The sequence below is a fragment of the Nuphar pumila genome, chromosome 2 (assembly GCF_984573655.1).
Source record: "Nuphar pumila chromosome 2, dmNupPumi1.hap1.1, whole genome shotgun sequence".
Taxonomy (NCBI): domain Eukaryota; kingdom Viridiplantae; phylum Streptophyta; class Magnoliopsida; order Nymphaeales; family Nymphaeaceae; genus Nuphar; species Nuphar pumila.
The window spans coordinates 17,707,106-17,720,552 of record NC_143250.1 but is presented as its reverse complement, the minus strand read 5'-3'; the positions used below and the strand labels follow the sequence as shown (position 1 = coordinate 17,720,552).

The following is a 13,447-nucleotide window of genomic DNA, read 5'->3' as shown; positions in this document are numbered from 1 at the left end:
CACCATGATGAATTTTTTTCATAAAATATTGGCAATAAAAAATAAAATAAAAAATAATAAAAAATAATTTTATAAGAAAATATTAATAAAAATACATGATTTTTTTCATGATAAATAGCTGTTTAAAACTTAAATATCACATTTAAATCATGATATTTATGTTTTTTCCTAAATCTCGCGATATTTTGAAAATCTCGCAAGAAATTGCCGTTTTAAACTTTCAGGCAACTTCTCACAATATTATCACGAGATTTTTTATAAATCTTGCTATATTTGTCACTATGGTCACAACGACATCTCACTCACACACACAAGCAACAATGATCGATCACCACAACCAAACATAAACACAAAACATTTAACGTGGTTCGACTGTAGTAAAGCCTAGGCGATAATGAGGCTTCTCTCTCACTCACGCTCCTTTGATAGAGAGGAGCTTGTATTTATAGCCAACGGGGACGGTATGTATACATGCGTAGGCCTTCAATCACATTCATATTTCTATCTTGGTTGGAACTCCTTTGATTACAAGAAGTGTTCTTGTCACATGGAGATTTTCTAGAATTCTTGGAAGCTTCTTGCCATTGGACTTCTTGAATCTCATCACACGGTGACTTCGTATGAGGTGTGGACTCAGTGGATCTTGATCTGGACGTGGACTCCATCATAGCAGAGAGTCCTACTCCTTCAACAGTTAAATCCTACTTGGTACCAACAATTGGTAGGATTGACGTGTTAGCAACCCAAATAAATCAAGAGCAAGGAGAGGGTAACTCTGAGATAGAACTTGAAAGTCAAAAGCTGCTATTTCTTTGAATGAGGATAGATGATTGCAGAAGATGCTAAAATGAGTTTCTCATTACTCGAGAGAGAGCAAACTTGTTTCACCATTATCATGTTTGAGAATGGTAAGAGCCCTCGATGATGAGTAACAAGGTCATTTTGCTATGGCTAAGCAGTTTCGGTCGACTCCTCTACCCTGGAGGGTTGTAACTTGTAAGTGAAATGATTATGGAAAAGGCAGGGGTAATTTTCAGAATGGCTCATAAGTTAGGGATGATTTTGGAAAAAGCCCTATAAAAGATTAAATGAGAAAGGGAAGAGAGCCTCCGAAGATTCTCTCTCTGGATCTAGGTGTAGCCGTTGGGTTTTCCCGCCAAGGAAAAAGGAAAAAGGAGAAGAAGAAGCGGCGGCGGCGGGGATGGCGAAGGACGACGAAGGGTTCCGAGGGGAGATCGAGGAGCGGCTGATCAACGAAGAGTACAAGATCTGGAAGAAGAACACGCCCTTCCTCTACGATCTCGTCATCACCCACGCCCTCGAATGGCCATCCCTCACCGTCCAGTGGCTCCCCGACCGGGAGGAGCCACCAGGAAAGGACCACTCCGTCCAGAAGATGATCCTCGGCACCCACACCTCCGACAACGAGCCCAACTACCTCATGCTCGCCCAGGTCCAGCTCCCCCTCGAGGACGCCGAGAGCGACGCCCGCCAGTACGAAGATGAGCGCGGCGAGATCGGCGGCTTCGGCTGCGCCAACGGCAAGGTACTTTCCTTTCCCCGTGTTTTTTTTTACCCCTTTTTGTTGGCGGCCTCTTGGTTTGATTTGCTTTGATGGTTCTTTTCGATCGAATAATTGGTTCCTTTTTGTTAATTTTGTCCCTGTTGGTTAGGGTTAGGGTGGAAAGCATGAAAAGGTGCAGTTTTGGTTTGTGGGATTTATTGGGGTTTTGGATTTTTTTTTTCTATTTAGGGTTTTATGCCTTTGCCGGTTTCTGAGTAATTGATCTTTTTGGTTGGGTCGATTTCGATTTGCCTAGGGTTAGGGTTAGGGGTCGAAAGGGTGAAAGGTGTTGTTTTGGTTTGTGGGTTTTGTTTGGGCTCCTGGGTTTATTACTGTGCTCTTAATCCCAAGTGGCTTCTCACGGTGGTCGTTGTGTTTTGTTATTATTTTGAGCCTAATGTGATTAGGGTTTGCACTAGGTTAGGTTTGTCTCTTTTGATTTCTGCTGGAGTTTTGGATTTTTTTTTAAAGTAGCTTATTGCAGTTTAACTTTGTAATGTGATGAGTATACTTTAGAGTTCAAGTTTAATATTTGGGTGAAATAAAGGGGGAGTTCTTCTCTGTGAATTTATTCCTTTTTTTCTGGAGAGGAGATGCACTGACGCTGGTGAGAACTATCAACTATCTAAACATTTGCTTTTCTGTCACTACTGATAAGGTTGAAACCTTTTTTGTGTCTTTTTGTCTCTAGATTCATCTCTGATAGAGTCTACTAAAGCTTTCAGCTTTTCCATCTCTCTCTCTCTTCCTCGGTTTGTAGGATTTAGCCCAAGTTTGTGTGACCAAATGTTTACACTGTATTGATCACTTTTGGTGTCTCCAGTATGTACTTTTCCTTGTAGGGATTACGTGGTTCGATCAAAATCCTACTTTGCTGGTTTTTCCTTGCCCTTTCTTTCTTGTAGAAAATGCATTATTTGTGATAAGTAGAGCCCTTAAAGTTCCTTATATTACAGAATGGTGGTACTTTTTCCTGATATTTCATATCTTTGTTTTTGCACATAGAGGGGCCCAGCAAACAATTAAATCCTATTTATGAGGATTTTTGTGCTTGAAGTATCACAATGTTGTCTGTACAAAATGAAAACCCTTGTTTGTAATTAGTTTATTTTCTTAGGTGAAGGTGGTGATATGATGTTCTATGCTCTGTCTTGTTGTGCTTTCTTAAAGGGTTCTTCATTCGGAGTGAGAACTGTTGTTAGGTCTTGAGGCTCGTTGGTTCCTTCTAGTTTTAATGCAGTCAGTTAGGGCTTGACTAGAGGCAGGTTTAGGATTCGGCTTTAACTGTGGGAAAATTTTAATATTATTATTTTTGGAAATGTATACTTTTCTTTCAAATTGTCTTGTCTTTGCATGGGAGACAATGCTGGAATAATGTGGATGACAAATTGATATTTTTTTATGTTTCTTTCCATATGCAATACATGGCAAGGTTGAAACCCCTGTTTTTTGAGGGCTTTATGTTCCCCCTTTTTTGCCTAAACTTCTTTTCTTTTTAATCTTTTTTACTTAGCTTCTTAATTGTCATATGCGCTAGGCGGAGCCTAGGTGGTGAGCCCCTAAAAAGGCCCAGGTGGACTAGGCGGTACCCCAAATAAAAAATTTTAAAAACATTCAAACTATGTCATATGGGTGCGGGTGGGGGGGGGGGGGTGCAGCAGGGGCAAAAATGTAATATATATATATATATAAATATATATAGAAGTGGGGTCCGGGGGTTCCCCCCGGCACGGTCAGCGGGCAGGGGTCGCCCCTGGCGGGGGGTTATAGGGGGGCAGCCCCCCCGAAGATTTTTTTTTTAAAATTCAGCAGCCCATTTCATAGGGCAATTTAAAAAAAATCCAAAAAATGGACCAAAATGACCCTGAGTGCGGTCAACGCACCCAGGGTCGGGTTGACCGCACCCGCGTCGACGCGGGTGCGGCACCCTGCTAGCCGAATCCCTGTGACTTACATTCAAAATGTGTAAACAAACTAATAAAATTAATAAGAAACCTGTATACAGCATAAAATCAATCAACAATAAGCAATAGACAAATAATAACGTCATTGAACACTGTAAAGCAATTATATTACATAACCTGCTCAAAAAAATTAAGAATAAATGAACAATTGAATAAACAAACCATACGACTATTTAAGTAAATAAACAATATACAACAAATAAAATCATGCATACAAAAAAATGTGTATGTGAAGTGTGAACTGTGAAACAGATAAGAAAACAAATTATATAGTAATTTTACACACACACACGCACATAAACAGATTATAACTCAGAAACAGTCAAACATATTAAATGAACAATTGAATAAAGAAATGATACAACTAACAATGTGAATAAACAACATACAACAAATAAAATCATGTATACAAAAAAATTAACAACAATAGACATAAAATAAGCAATAGACAAATAAGAAGAAGAAATGAACTCATGCTAATAAACAAACCATGCAATTATATATATTTCCATACAGTAAACAGATATATATGTATGTGCATCAACAAATGTCAAACAGATTATATATGAAGAATTACACACACACACACATATAAATGAAACACACACAGAATATATATTATATACATATTATAATAATTGAAATACAAAATATATAATATATAAATGAAATGCAAAATATTATGATATATGCTTATAAAATAGATCATATATGAATTACACGCACACAGTTTGATATATATATATATATATCACTTAGAAAGAAGAAAAAAGAAAAAACAGGAAGAAGAAGAAAAAAAGGAAAAGGGAAGGAAAAACATGAAGAAGAAAAAGGAAAAAAGAAAAGAGAAGGAAAAAAAGGGGGAAGAGAGGAAGAAAACCCAGAGAGAGAGAAACTGAGAGAGAGAGAGTATCTTCAAGCGCTTCTTCTTCTTGCTGCAAAAAAGCGAGAGAGGGAGAACGAAAGGGCGATAGAGGGAGAGAGAGCGAAAAGGGTAAAGGCCCTCCCCCCCCCTTTCCCTTTTTATACACCACATGGACCGTGGTCAACCAACATAAAAAAGTGGATAAAAATAGGTTTTAAGCATAGGTGGTCCCAGCCTAGGCAGTAAAATACGGCCCCACCACCCAAACCTAATAGCCCAGGTGGTGGGGCTGCACCTAGGTCGCCTAGGCGACGTTGCCTTTGACAACTAAGCTTAGCTTAAAGCTTAATTCCTAATGTTTGTGAGAGCATGATGTTTCGGTTGTTTCTCATCAGTTCCATTTTATAGTTTTCCTAGTAGGCAGTTAAAAGAGTCAAAACCTTAATTTATTTATTCAGCTTTCCCTTTCTTATCCTTGTAGGCAGCTTATTATTTTTGTGAGAACTAAGAGCCCTTAATTTCCGTTATCATATGCTTTTCATTTCGTATAAAGTGGTACATAGTTGAGGCTTTCTTTAACCTGACAGCTAATGTTAGGCTGTACATTGTTTTTCCATGGAGTCAAAAGCTTCAGTTTATTCTATCAGGCAGAAATCATTGATGCTTTTCTACCTCACTATTTGGATATTTGCATGAACAATCCTAGTCTGTCTGTTTTCTATCCCTTGATTTCCCTAAAAGGCTATATATAATTTCTATGCATCAGGTGGAATAGGGGGTTAAGTCTGCTCTTGGAATGAAAGGTAGCAGTGGTTGCAACAGCTCGCAAAATCCAAACACTTCACCTACTTCTTGTCTTGCTCATATTTTCTCAATTAGATAAATCTTTTTAGTTGCAATTTCCAATGAAGGAACTAAAAATCGACATTGTATGGTTTGTGCATTTTGGTGGTGGTTCTAATTTCTTAAAACTTTCTCCTTCACAGGTTCAAATAATTCAGCAGATAAATCATGATGGAGAGGTCAACCGAGCTCGTTACATGCCTCAAAATCCTTTCATTATTGCAACAAAAACAGTTAGTGCAGAGGTCTATGTCTTTGATTATAGCAAGCATCCATCCAAGCCTCCATTAGATGGAGCCTGTAGTCCAGATCTGAGGTTGAGAGGCCACAATACTGAAGGCTACGGTTTGTCGTGGAGTACTTTTAAGCAGGGTCATCTACTTAGTGGCTCAGATGATGCTCAGATATGTTTGTGGGATATCAATGCAACTCCCAAAAACAAGGCTCTTGAAGCTCAACAGGTCTTCAAGGTAAAGTTTATAAGGGATGAGGGGCTGTCTTGTCATGTTGGGTGCAATCCGGTTTTAGTTTGGAATGTCCAAATCAATTTACCGTAAGAGCTATCTGCTCATATTGGAACCATATATTATCAGTGGTTTCTTGGGGAAAGCTCTGCTGTTAGTTTTATGCCATTTATTTCCTTCTATGTAGTTCCTTGCAAGAAATCCATCAGATAAGTTTTCAATTTTTTTCACAAGAAAACCTCACTAGAGTTATTGAGGAAAACAGGTAAAATGCGGTGGTTGGGGAGGGCGAAGGGTAATAAATCTGAAAAAGATATCTTCTTATTTTTAGATTGTGTAAGTACATTATTTATATCATTATAATATGGTGATAAGTTTATTTTTGTCTATCTTGCAAATACTATCATATTATTGGCTTTTTCACCTTTTTGAGTAACTTCTTTTAAACAGCATAATGTTTTCAACGATAGGTATATTTATGCCAGTATTTGCTCCTAATGGTTGGCACTCTCTTAAAGATACTAGATACTTGCTGTGCTTTTTGAGTTCTTATCTTAGAAGTTGTAATCTCATCAATGATTGGCTTTTGTCATGGTTGCAAAATCAAATAATGTTTTTCTTGCTGTTCTGCGCTTTCTGCTGATTTGGTTGTCATGTTAAGGAATAGAAGATGTGAGGGTATTCTGGGCATAGGAATTCTGGTCATAATAGGAATTCTGATCATAATAGGAACCCAACTGAGGATATTTAGTCATATTGCTGGACCAATTTTAGTCCAACTCAAAGTCTTGTGAAACAGTCCTGATGTAATACAATATCTGTATTGTTTTCTATATAAACATACCTAGGGACGTCCTCTTATGCATGCAGAAATAGGGGAACGTCCCATAGGATTCATTCATCCTCTCTTTCACTATATTCTGATTCGAAACTCTCATTCACCCCCCCCCCCCCCCTCACTATATTCAGATTTGAAACGCTGCCAAAAGGCCCAAAACTGACATGGTATCAGAGCAGGGGCGAGAATAAGTTCCCATCAAATCAGAGGCTGCTGTAAGATTTGATCCATCTTCCTTCTTCTACTCCCTTTTCTTTCTTTCTTTCTCTCGAATTCTGTTTTACTTTCCAGCCAAAAACAAACTCTGTTATTTCTTTCAGAATCACGTCCTCCGAAAAGAAAATCACGTACTCTGAAAAGGGATCCAGATCTGATCTGTTTCAGATCTGAGTTACGTTCTCTAAAAGAAAATGATTCAGATCTGAGGCATTCCTTCTGTGCCTTCTTTTATTTCAGATTCCTTTATCGTTTCTCAAAAAAAAAGGGAAAGCTTGCTGTCTATGTCACATGGGTGCGGGGACACGGGGATGCGGCACTTCCAAAAAACCCGGGTGTGGGGGTGCGGCAAAAAAAAGTATATATATATAATATGTAAAACGAGCCTATACAAGTCAAGCTGAACCCAGCTTGTTCCCAGCCCTACGTGAACCCCGTTGAGTGTTATTTGCGGGAGAATGGGTAAACCCTGATCCCACACAAACCCGACCCGTTGACAGCCAGTCCATGGACCACGACCAACCCGAAATTGTCCAAGTTGGATTTCCCTTCAACACGAAAGATACTCATCAGATAACTATGAATCTGCGCGATGCTCCTACTCCTTTTCTGATACACCCTCATGACCACACGATTTGTACCTTCGAATCATGGCCGTCAGATGAAGAGATGGCGGAAAGGGCATCACTCCCCTGGCAGATTCGCTCGAAAATTCAAACCCCGTTTATTTTTTCCCTTACCAGACGCCCTATAAAAGGGGGAAGGGGCCCACTATTTTTCCTCATTTGTATTGCCTCTCTCGTTTACTTCTTCGTCGTCCCTCACTCGTCTTCTTCTTCGGAATCTTTCTTTCTGCTTCAGAGGGAAGGGAAGGAAGGAGGAGCGGTCTAAGGTTTTTAGCCATGTATGGAGCTGCCGTGACTCAGGAGGAAGACAAGAAGCCGATGGATCAATCGGCCCATATCAATCTCAAAGTGAAGGGTCAGGTTCGTCGTCGATCTTCCTTCCCTTGGTCTTTTAGCCTCTTTCTTTATGAATCGATCTATCATCTTGCCAAATATCTGATTAGATGGTGGACATTTTTGGGACGATCTTTTCCTTTCTTTTTTGTGGTTGACGCTAACGTAACCTGATTGCTTGAATGATAGTTGTTTGCTATGATGGTGCTTTAGAAAAGAAGGAATCCTCTTCTCCATGTTGATGCGTTAGGAAAAAGGGAATCCCGTAGGATTTGTTGTTTATTTTGGTGTAGCTTCGGTGTTGCTGTGTTTGTAGTTTGATCTTGGCAATTTTTTTTCAAGTCCGAAAAATTGGACCAAAATGACCCTGGGTGCATTGACCGCAACCCGGTGCCGCACCCGTACCCGTGTCGCGTCAACGCGGGTGCGGCACCCTGCTAGCCGAATCCCTGTGACATAGCTTGCTGTCATTCCAAAAAAAGAAAAAGAAAAAGAAAAAGAAAAAGAAAAGGTGGAATGAATCTTATAGATTCAGATCTGAATCTGCTTGACAGTCTATATACTCTTGAGTTCTTTTGTTTCTTGTTTATTGAAAGAATATATATATATATATATATATATATATATATATATATATATATATATATATATATTTCTGTTCCAGGCAAAATTTTGTTGGTCTTCCGTCACTGTTATCGACCAGCAAAAAAACAAAACAAAACTGGTGTTTTTTCTGCTTTCTTTCTATCTTTTCCAAATATCCCTCTTGTTATGACTACCATGGTTTTAAAACTCGTTGACTTGTCACTCTGCCCGTCCTTGACCCGTGACTCGGCCGGGTCACGTTAACTTGATATTTTATATAAAATACATAAATATATGTATATATTATGTATATTTTATCAAAATTTAATGTATAATTTTATTAATATATCTATAATCATATTTTTATATATAATATACATAATATTTATATTATATTTCATATAGTATATGTAATTATATATATAATATATTATATATGAATATATATGCATGACTCGCTTTTAACTTGTCAATGACTTGCTCATGACTCGTCCATGACTTGGCTGACTCGGCTGGATTTTGTTTAAAAGGAGTTTGTACTCGTTTTTTACCCAGTGACTGGGCGATCCAGGCCGAGTCAACCGAGTCACTGGGTTGACCCGACAAGTTTTTAAACTATGATGACTACCCTAAGTTCTTACTCTTCCTTCCCTTAGTCAACTTGTCTCTGACAAGTTAGACTCTTCCATCTTTGTTACTTGGAAGAAGCATATCATTCCATTTATCAGCAGCCATGGTTTGGTTGAGCATCTCGACAGGATTCTACCTGTTCCTGCAGAGTTCTTATTACTGTTTGAATCAAAGGATGACGTGCATACATTTAAACTTGTGCCAAATCTGGATTTCTCCATATGGTTTAAAAATGACCAAGTTGTCGTAGCCTATATTATAACCACTTTATCTCGAGAAGTCTTACTTCATATTCCCACAGGCATTAACGCTCACAATCTTTGGCAAATTTCACATCATTGGTTTGAGCAAATCTTTATACCTAAAATTTATCATCTAAAAGGAAAATTTGGGAGGATTCTAGTGATTGATTATCTAAGCAAGGTAAAATCTATCACTAACTAGCTTGCAACAATAGGTGCTCCTGTTGCGGATGAAGATATATGCATACAAACCCTTTGAGGTTTGGGGTTGAAGTTCAACATGTTTGTTACTATGTACTCAGGATAGAGACCATGACCTCTCTTCGATCAGTTATGTTCCATGTTCCTAGAACACGAGGCTATGTTTGATCATGGCTACTCCTCTGGAAAGAAGAATATGGATCATGTGTCTAATGAGGTTCTTTTTACTGGCTCATATTATGGATCTGGTCACGGTGTAAGAGGCAGAGGACATGGTAGAGCCAACTCCTTCGGTAGAGGTGCAGGACTTTTACTGACTCCCGATGGTGAACCACATCCAAATAGCAATGTCACGTGTCAGATGTGTGGCAAACGCACGTGGGCACATTAGTTCGGATTGTTACTTAAGGTATCTGTCCACATATCGTCCACTAACAGTTCCTATTCCAGCACATTTTTTGCGCACTCTTATGAGTTTCTTTTGGGTGTTCAATGCCTCCATCAGCTTCTACAACACCGCCTTCGTATTCTGCATCGGTGGCATCATATTAGGATCACGATACTCTTAGCACCACATTCAGCCCGTTAAACTTGCAACAATCCCAATCGATGAATTCGTGGTCTGCAGGTTTACATGCACAACATAATGTTAAAGGACATTGTTCCTTCCTCCCCACAGGCTCCTTCTTAGAACACTTGGTATCTAGATTTCGGGGCAGCACGTCATGTGATAGGAGATTAAGGTAAATTTATGCATGCTATGCCTTGTCATGGATTAGGTCGTATTATTCCAGGAGATGGTAAACATCACTGCATCACTAATATATGCACTGTCTTGGTACCTACCAATCTGGTCCTCTTTATTTATTTAACACTCTTCTTTCTCCTAGTATTAAGCGTAATCTTATTTTTGTTTCTCGGTTGTCCGATCAAATGAATTCTCATGTTTCTTTTCCTTCTGCTTCTGTGGAGAATATTCACATAAAGTGGAGATGCCTGTTGAAGGAAAGCGGTGTGGTGGCCTTTATGTGGTGAATGAAGTTCCTCCTCCATCAGATTTCCATGTCTTCCCCTTCTGGTTTTACCTTACTTTTATATGGAATAACTCGTCCTTAGAGATAGTCAAGGGGTCTTCTATTTCTTGCAATAGTTGTTGCATTTGTAAGTCATGAATTATTGTTTGGACATTCTAATAAAAGAACTTTATTCCCATTTGAAATCTATGATTTCAACAAGTACACTTGGATATTCTTTCTGAAGTTCAAGGATAAGGTTTTTCTTACTTTTAAACAATTTAAAGCCTATGTTGAAACCCAATTTTTTAGAAAAATTCTTGCCTTTTGTAATGATGGGTGAGGTGAATTCACCTCGACTTATTTCATTGAATATCTTCGTGAGAATGGCATTGTGCATGAAATGTCTTGCCCAAGGACTGCAGCTCGGAATGAAACAACTTAAAGGAACATTGTCTTGTGACATAATGAACTCTTGCTATAATGAATGATTCTAAATTGGGAGAAGACTTGTAGACAAAAGCCTTTCGCAACGTTGTGTTTCTTATTAATCGGATGCCTTTGGATGGGTTAAATGGTGAAACCAAGGTTGTATCATATCGTTGCCTGTATTAGTCAGGTCCAAAATAAGATACGTATCGTATCGTATGGTAAAAAATCGTAAATTTTTACTAATTTTTTTCAAAAATTCTAAAAAAATCATGAAAATCAAGCAAATTTCTAAAAAAATCATAACACATGAAACAATGATGAATTGCACAAAATACAACCATAAAATCACGTATGAAACATTTATGTATTTATGAGTTGCATAAGACATCATAACCAAGTTTTTGAAAAATATATCATTAATCATCATCTTTATCTTCTTCTCCTCCTTTCGCATTCATATCATCTCCAATATACGTAGGCTATTCATCATCTACATCTTGAGCCCCTTCCATATTTATGCATTGAATGTCTTCGACATTCAAAATATCTGCTTCTTCTTAAACCCATGCATCCAATATATTAAAATTTTTCAAACTAATGGTATCAAACTGCTCTGTGTGCCTTGTTGATAACTTTTTTATTTTCGTAAAAAGATGACATGAAAAATTTTAAATTAGTTGGGTTTTGTATGATATAAAAAAACTTTAAATAAACACATGAAGATGACAAATAAACTTTATAAATTTATATACCTTTTCCTCAGTCGTAAGTTGTAGAGAACGTAGACAAGGTCATTGAGCCTTTTGTGATCCAATCTATTTCTTTGTTTTGTATGTATTTTCTCAAAGACATTCCAATTTTTCTCGCATCCACTTGCATTAAACGTTTGCTTAAAAATACGAATGAGAAAAGCTCTCAAGTTAGGAACATCACTCCCAGACTTGGTCCATCACATTTTAAAAAAAACCAAGAAAATGAGAAATTAGTAAGACAATAACAAATACAATCATAGAAAACGTCATAACTAAATAACAATATGAAATTAAAATTGAAATATACAAAATAAATTACCTGAACGTAACATGACAGTTTCTCACTGCATATGGTCTTCCCATATCATATAATGCATTATCATAAATCTTCATTTCCTTGTGAATTTGATCTTGAATGACATAATCAAGATTCAACTTTTCAATGCAATCCAAAAGTCCTTCGTTGACTTTTCTGTCCATTTTAAATTTAGGGGAGTATTTAAATGCATGATTTAAATAATATGCTCCAACATAAAGAGGTTGATGAAGTTGTCCGATTGACCTATATCAATGATGTTTCATATAGGGGTGCACAATTTTTTCTTTACTTTCAAATATTTCTATTGACCTCTTTTGCCTTATCCATGGTCTCATAGAGATAACCCATAGCTGGTCTGTCTTCACTGCCAACTAATCGAAATGCCTTCACCAAAGGTATAGTGATTCTCAACAACTTCACCCCTGAATCTCATAATTCACTCATGAATACAATATATACAATTGCTCTCAACTTTTTTTTATACATGGGGATATGCATTCCACTCATATGATGAAAACAAAATTTTAGTGCAGTTTTATTCTTTGCTAGACTTTGCACTGTAAAAAAATTCGTAGCAAATCTGGTAACTGCACTATAAATCAACTCAGCACCACTAGTGTACTTTCTCATCAAGTTCAAAATTCATGCATGATTGTAAATAAATTTAGTAACATCTTGGCTGCATTCAACTTTGTGCTTTATCTATTCCATGTTGTCGATGTCCTCAAGCATGTGGTCCATGCAATGGGCAACACACGGGGTCCAAAAGAATGACCCATAATTTTCTATCAGTTTTTTACCTACTACCTTATAATTTGTTGCATTATCAATAATGAATTGAACAATATTTTGAGGTTGAACATATTCCACAACCTGATCAAATACCTTAAGCAATGAATCTCTGCTTGGGCAAACCAGATAAATCAATTGACTTTAAAAACATAGTTCCTTTGGAGAAATAAACAAGAAAATTTATCAAGGTCCTTGACTTTTTGCCTGTCGACCCATCTTGCATGATGCTTTTTATCAATTTCTCTTCATGACTTCCTCATCTCATCACAATGTCTTTACTTCATTCACATTAATATCTAAATTTTTTTCTCTCAAAGCATGATATAAAGGCATTTTATATTTAGGCTTGATAATGGTTATTACATCTGCCATGACTTGATAATTAAAAGATTTTGCTACATTAAAAGGAATGCAAGCATCATAGAACCATCTCCCAACCACGATATTTGCCTACTCAACTAAATGTTGAGGAGTCATAGCAGTACGAATGTCGTGTTGCGCTCCAGGGGCAGTCCTAGGAGGGAAAAAGCTCCTAATAGATCCTCTAGCTCTACCTCATCTCAAAGAACTCCTCTTTCTCCTTCTATTTCTTTTGCACTTGCGACACTACTACTAGCACAATCTACACCTTTCTCCTTCGCTGCAGGACTTCCTACTTTTGATGCTATGTTAGGGGCTGTAGGATAAGAAGTAGGAAGCTTATCTTCATCCTCCAAGGGTTGCATATACCCTATTTTTGTCACTCATTTATTTTTCTTATATTTTTTC

The 13,447-nt window shown here is 37.6% G+C and overlaps 1 protein-coding gene across 1 annotated transcript in view; it reads left to right on the top strand.

The window, feature by feature from the left end:
* The first annotated feature begins 1,113 nt into the window (after positions 1–1,113).
* LOC149844917 (histone-binding protein MSI1) overlaps positions 1,114–13,447 on the top strand; it is a 33,028-nt gene continuing 20,694 nt past the window's right edge. Inside the window, exons 1-2 of the mRNA XM_089995368.1 lie at positions 1,114–1,546; positions 5,380–5,706. Coding sequence (XP_089851494.1) covers positions 1,202–1,546; positions 5,380–5,706 — 672 coding nt within the window. The 5' untranslated portion in view covers positions 1,114–1,201. The remainder of the gene's footprint in view (positions 1,547–5,379; positions 5,707–13,447) is intronic.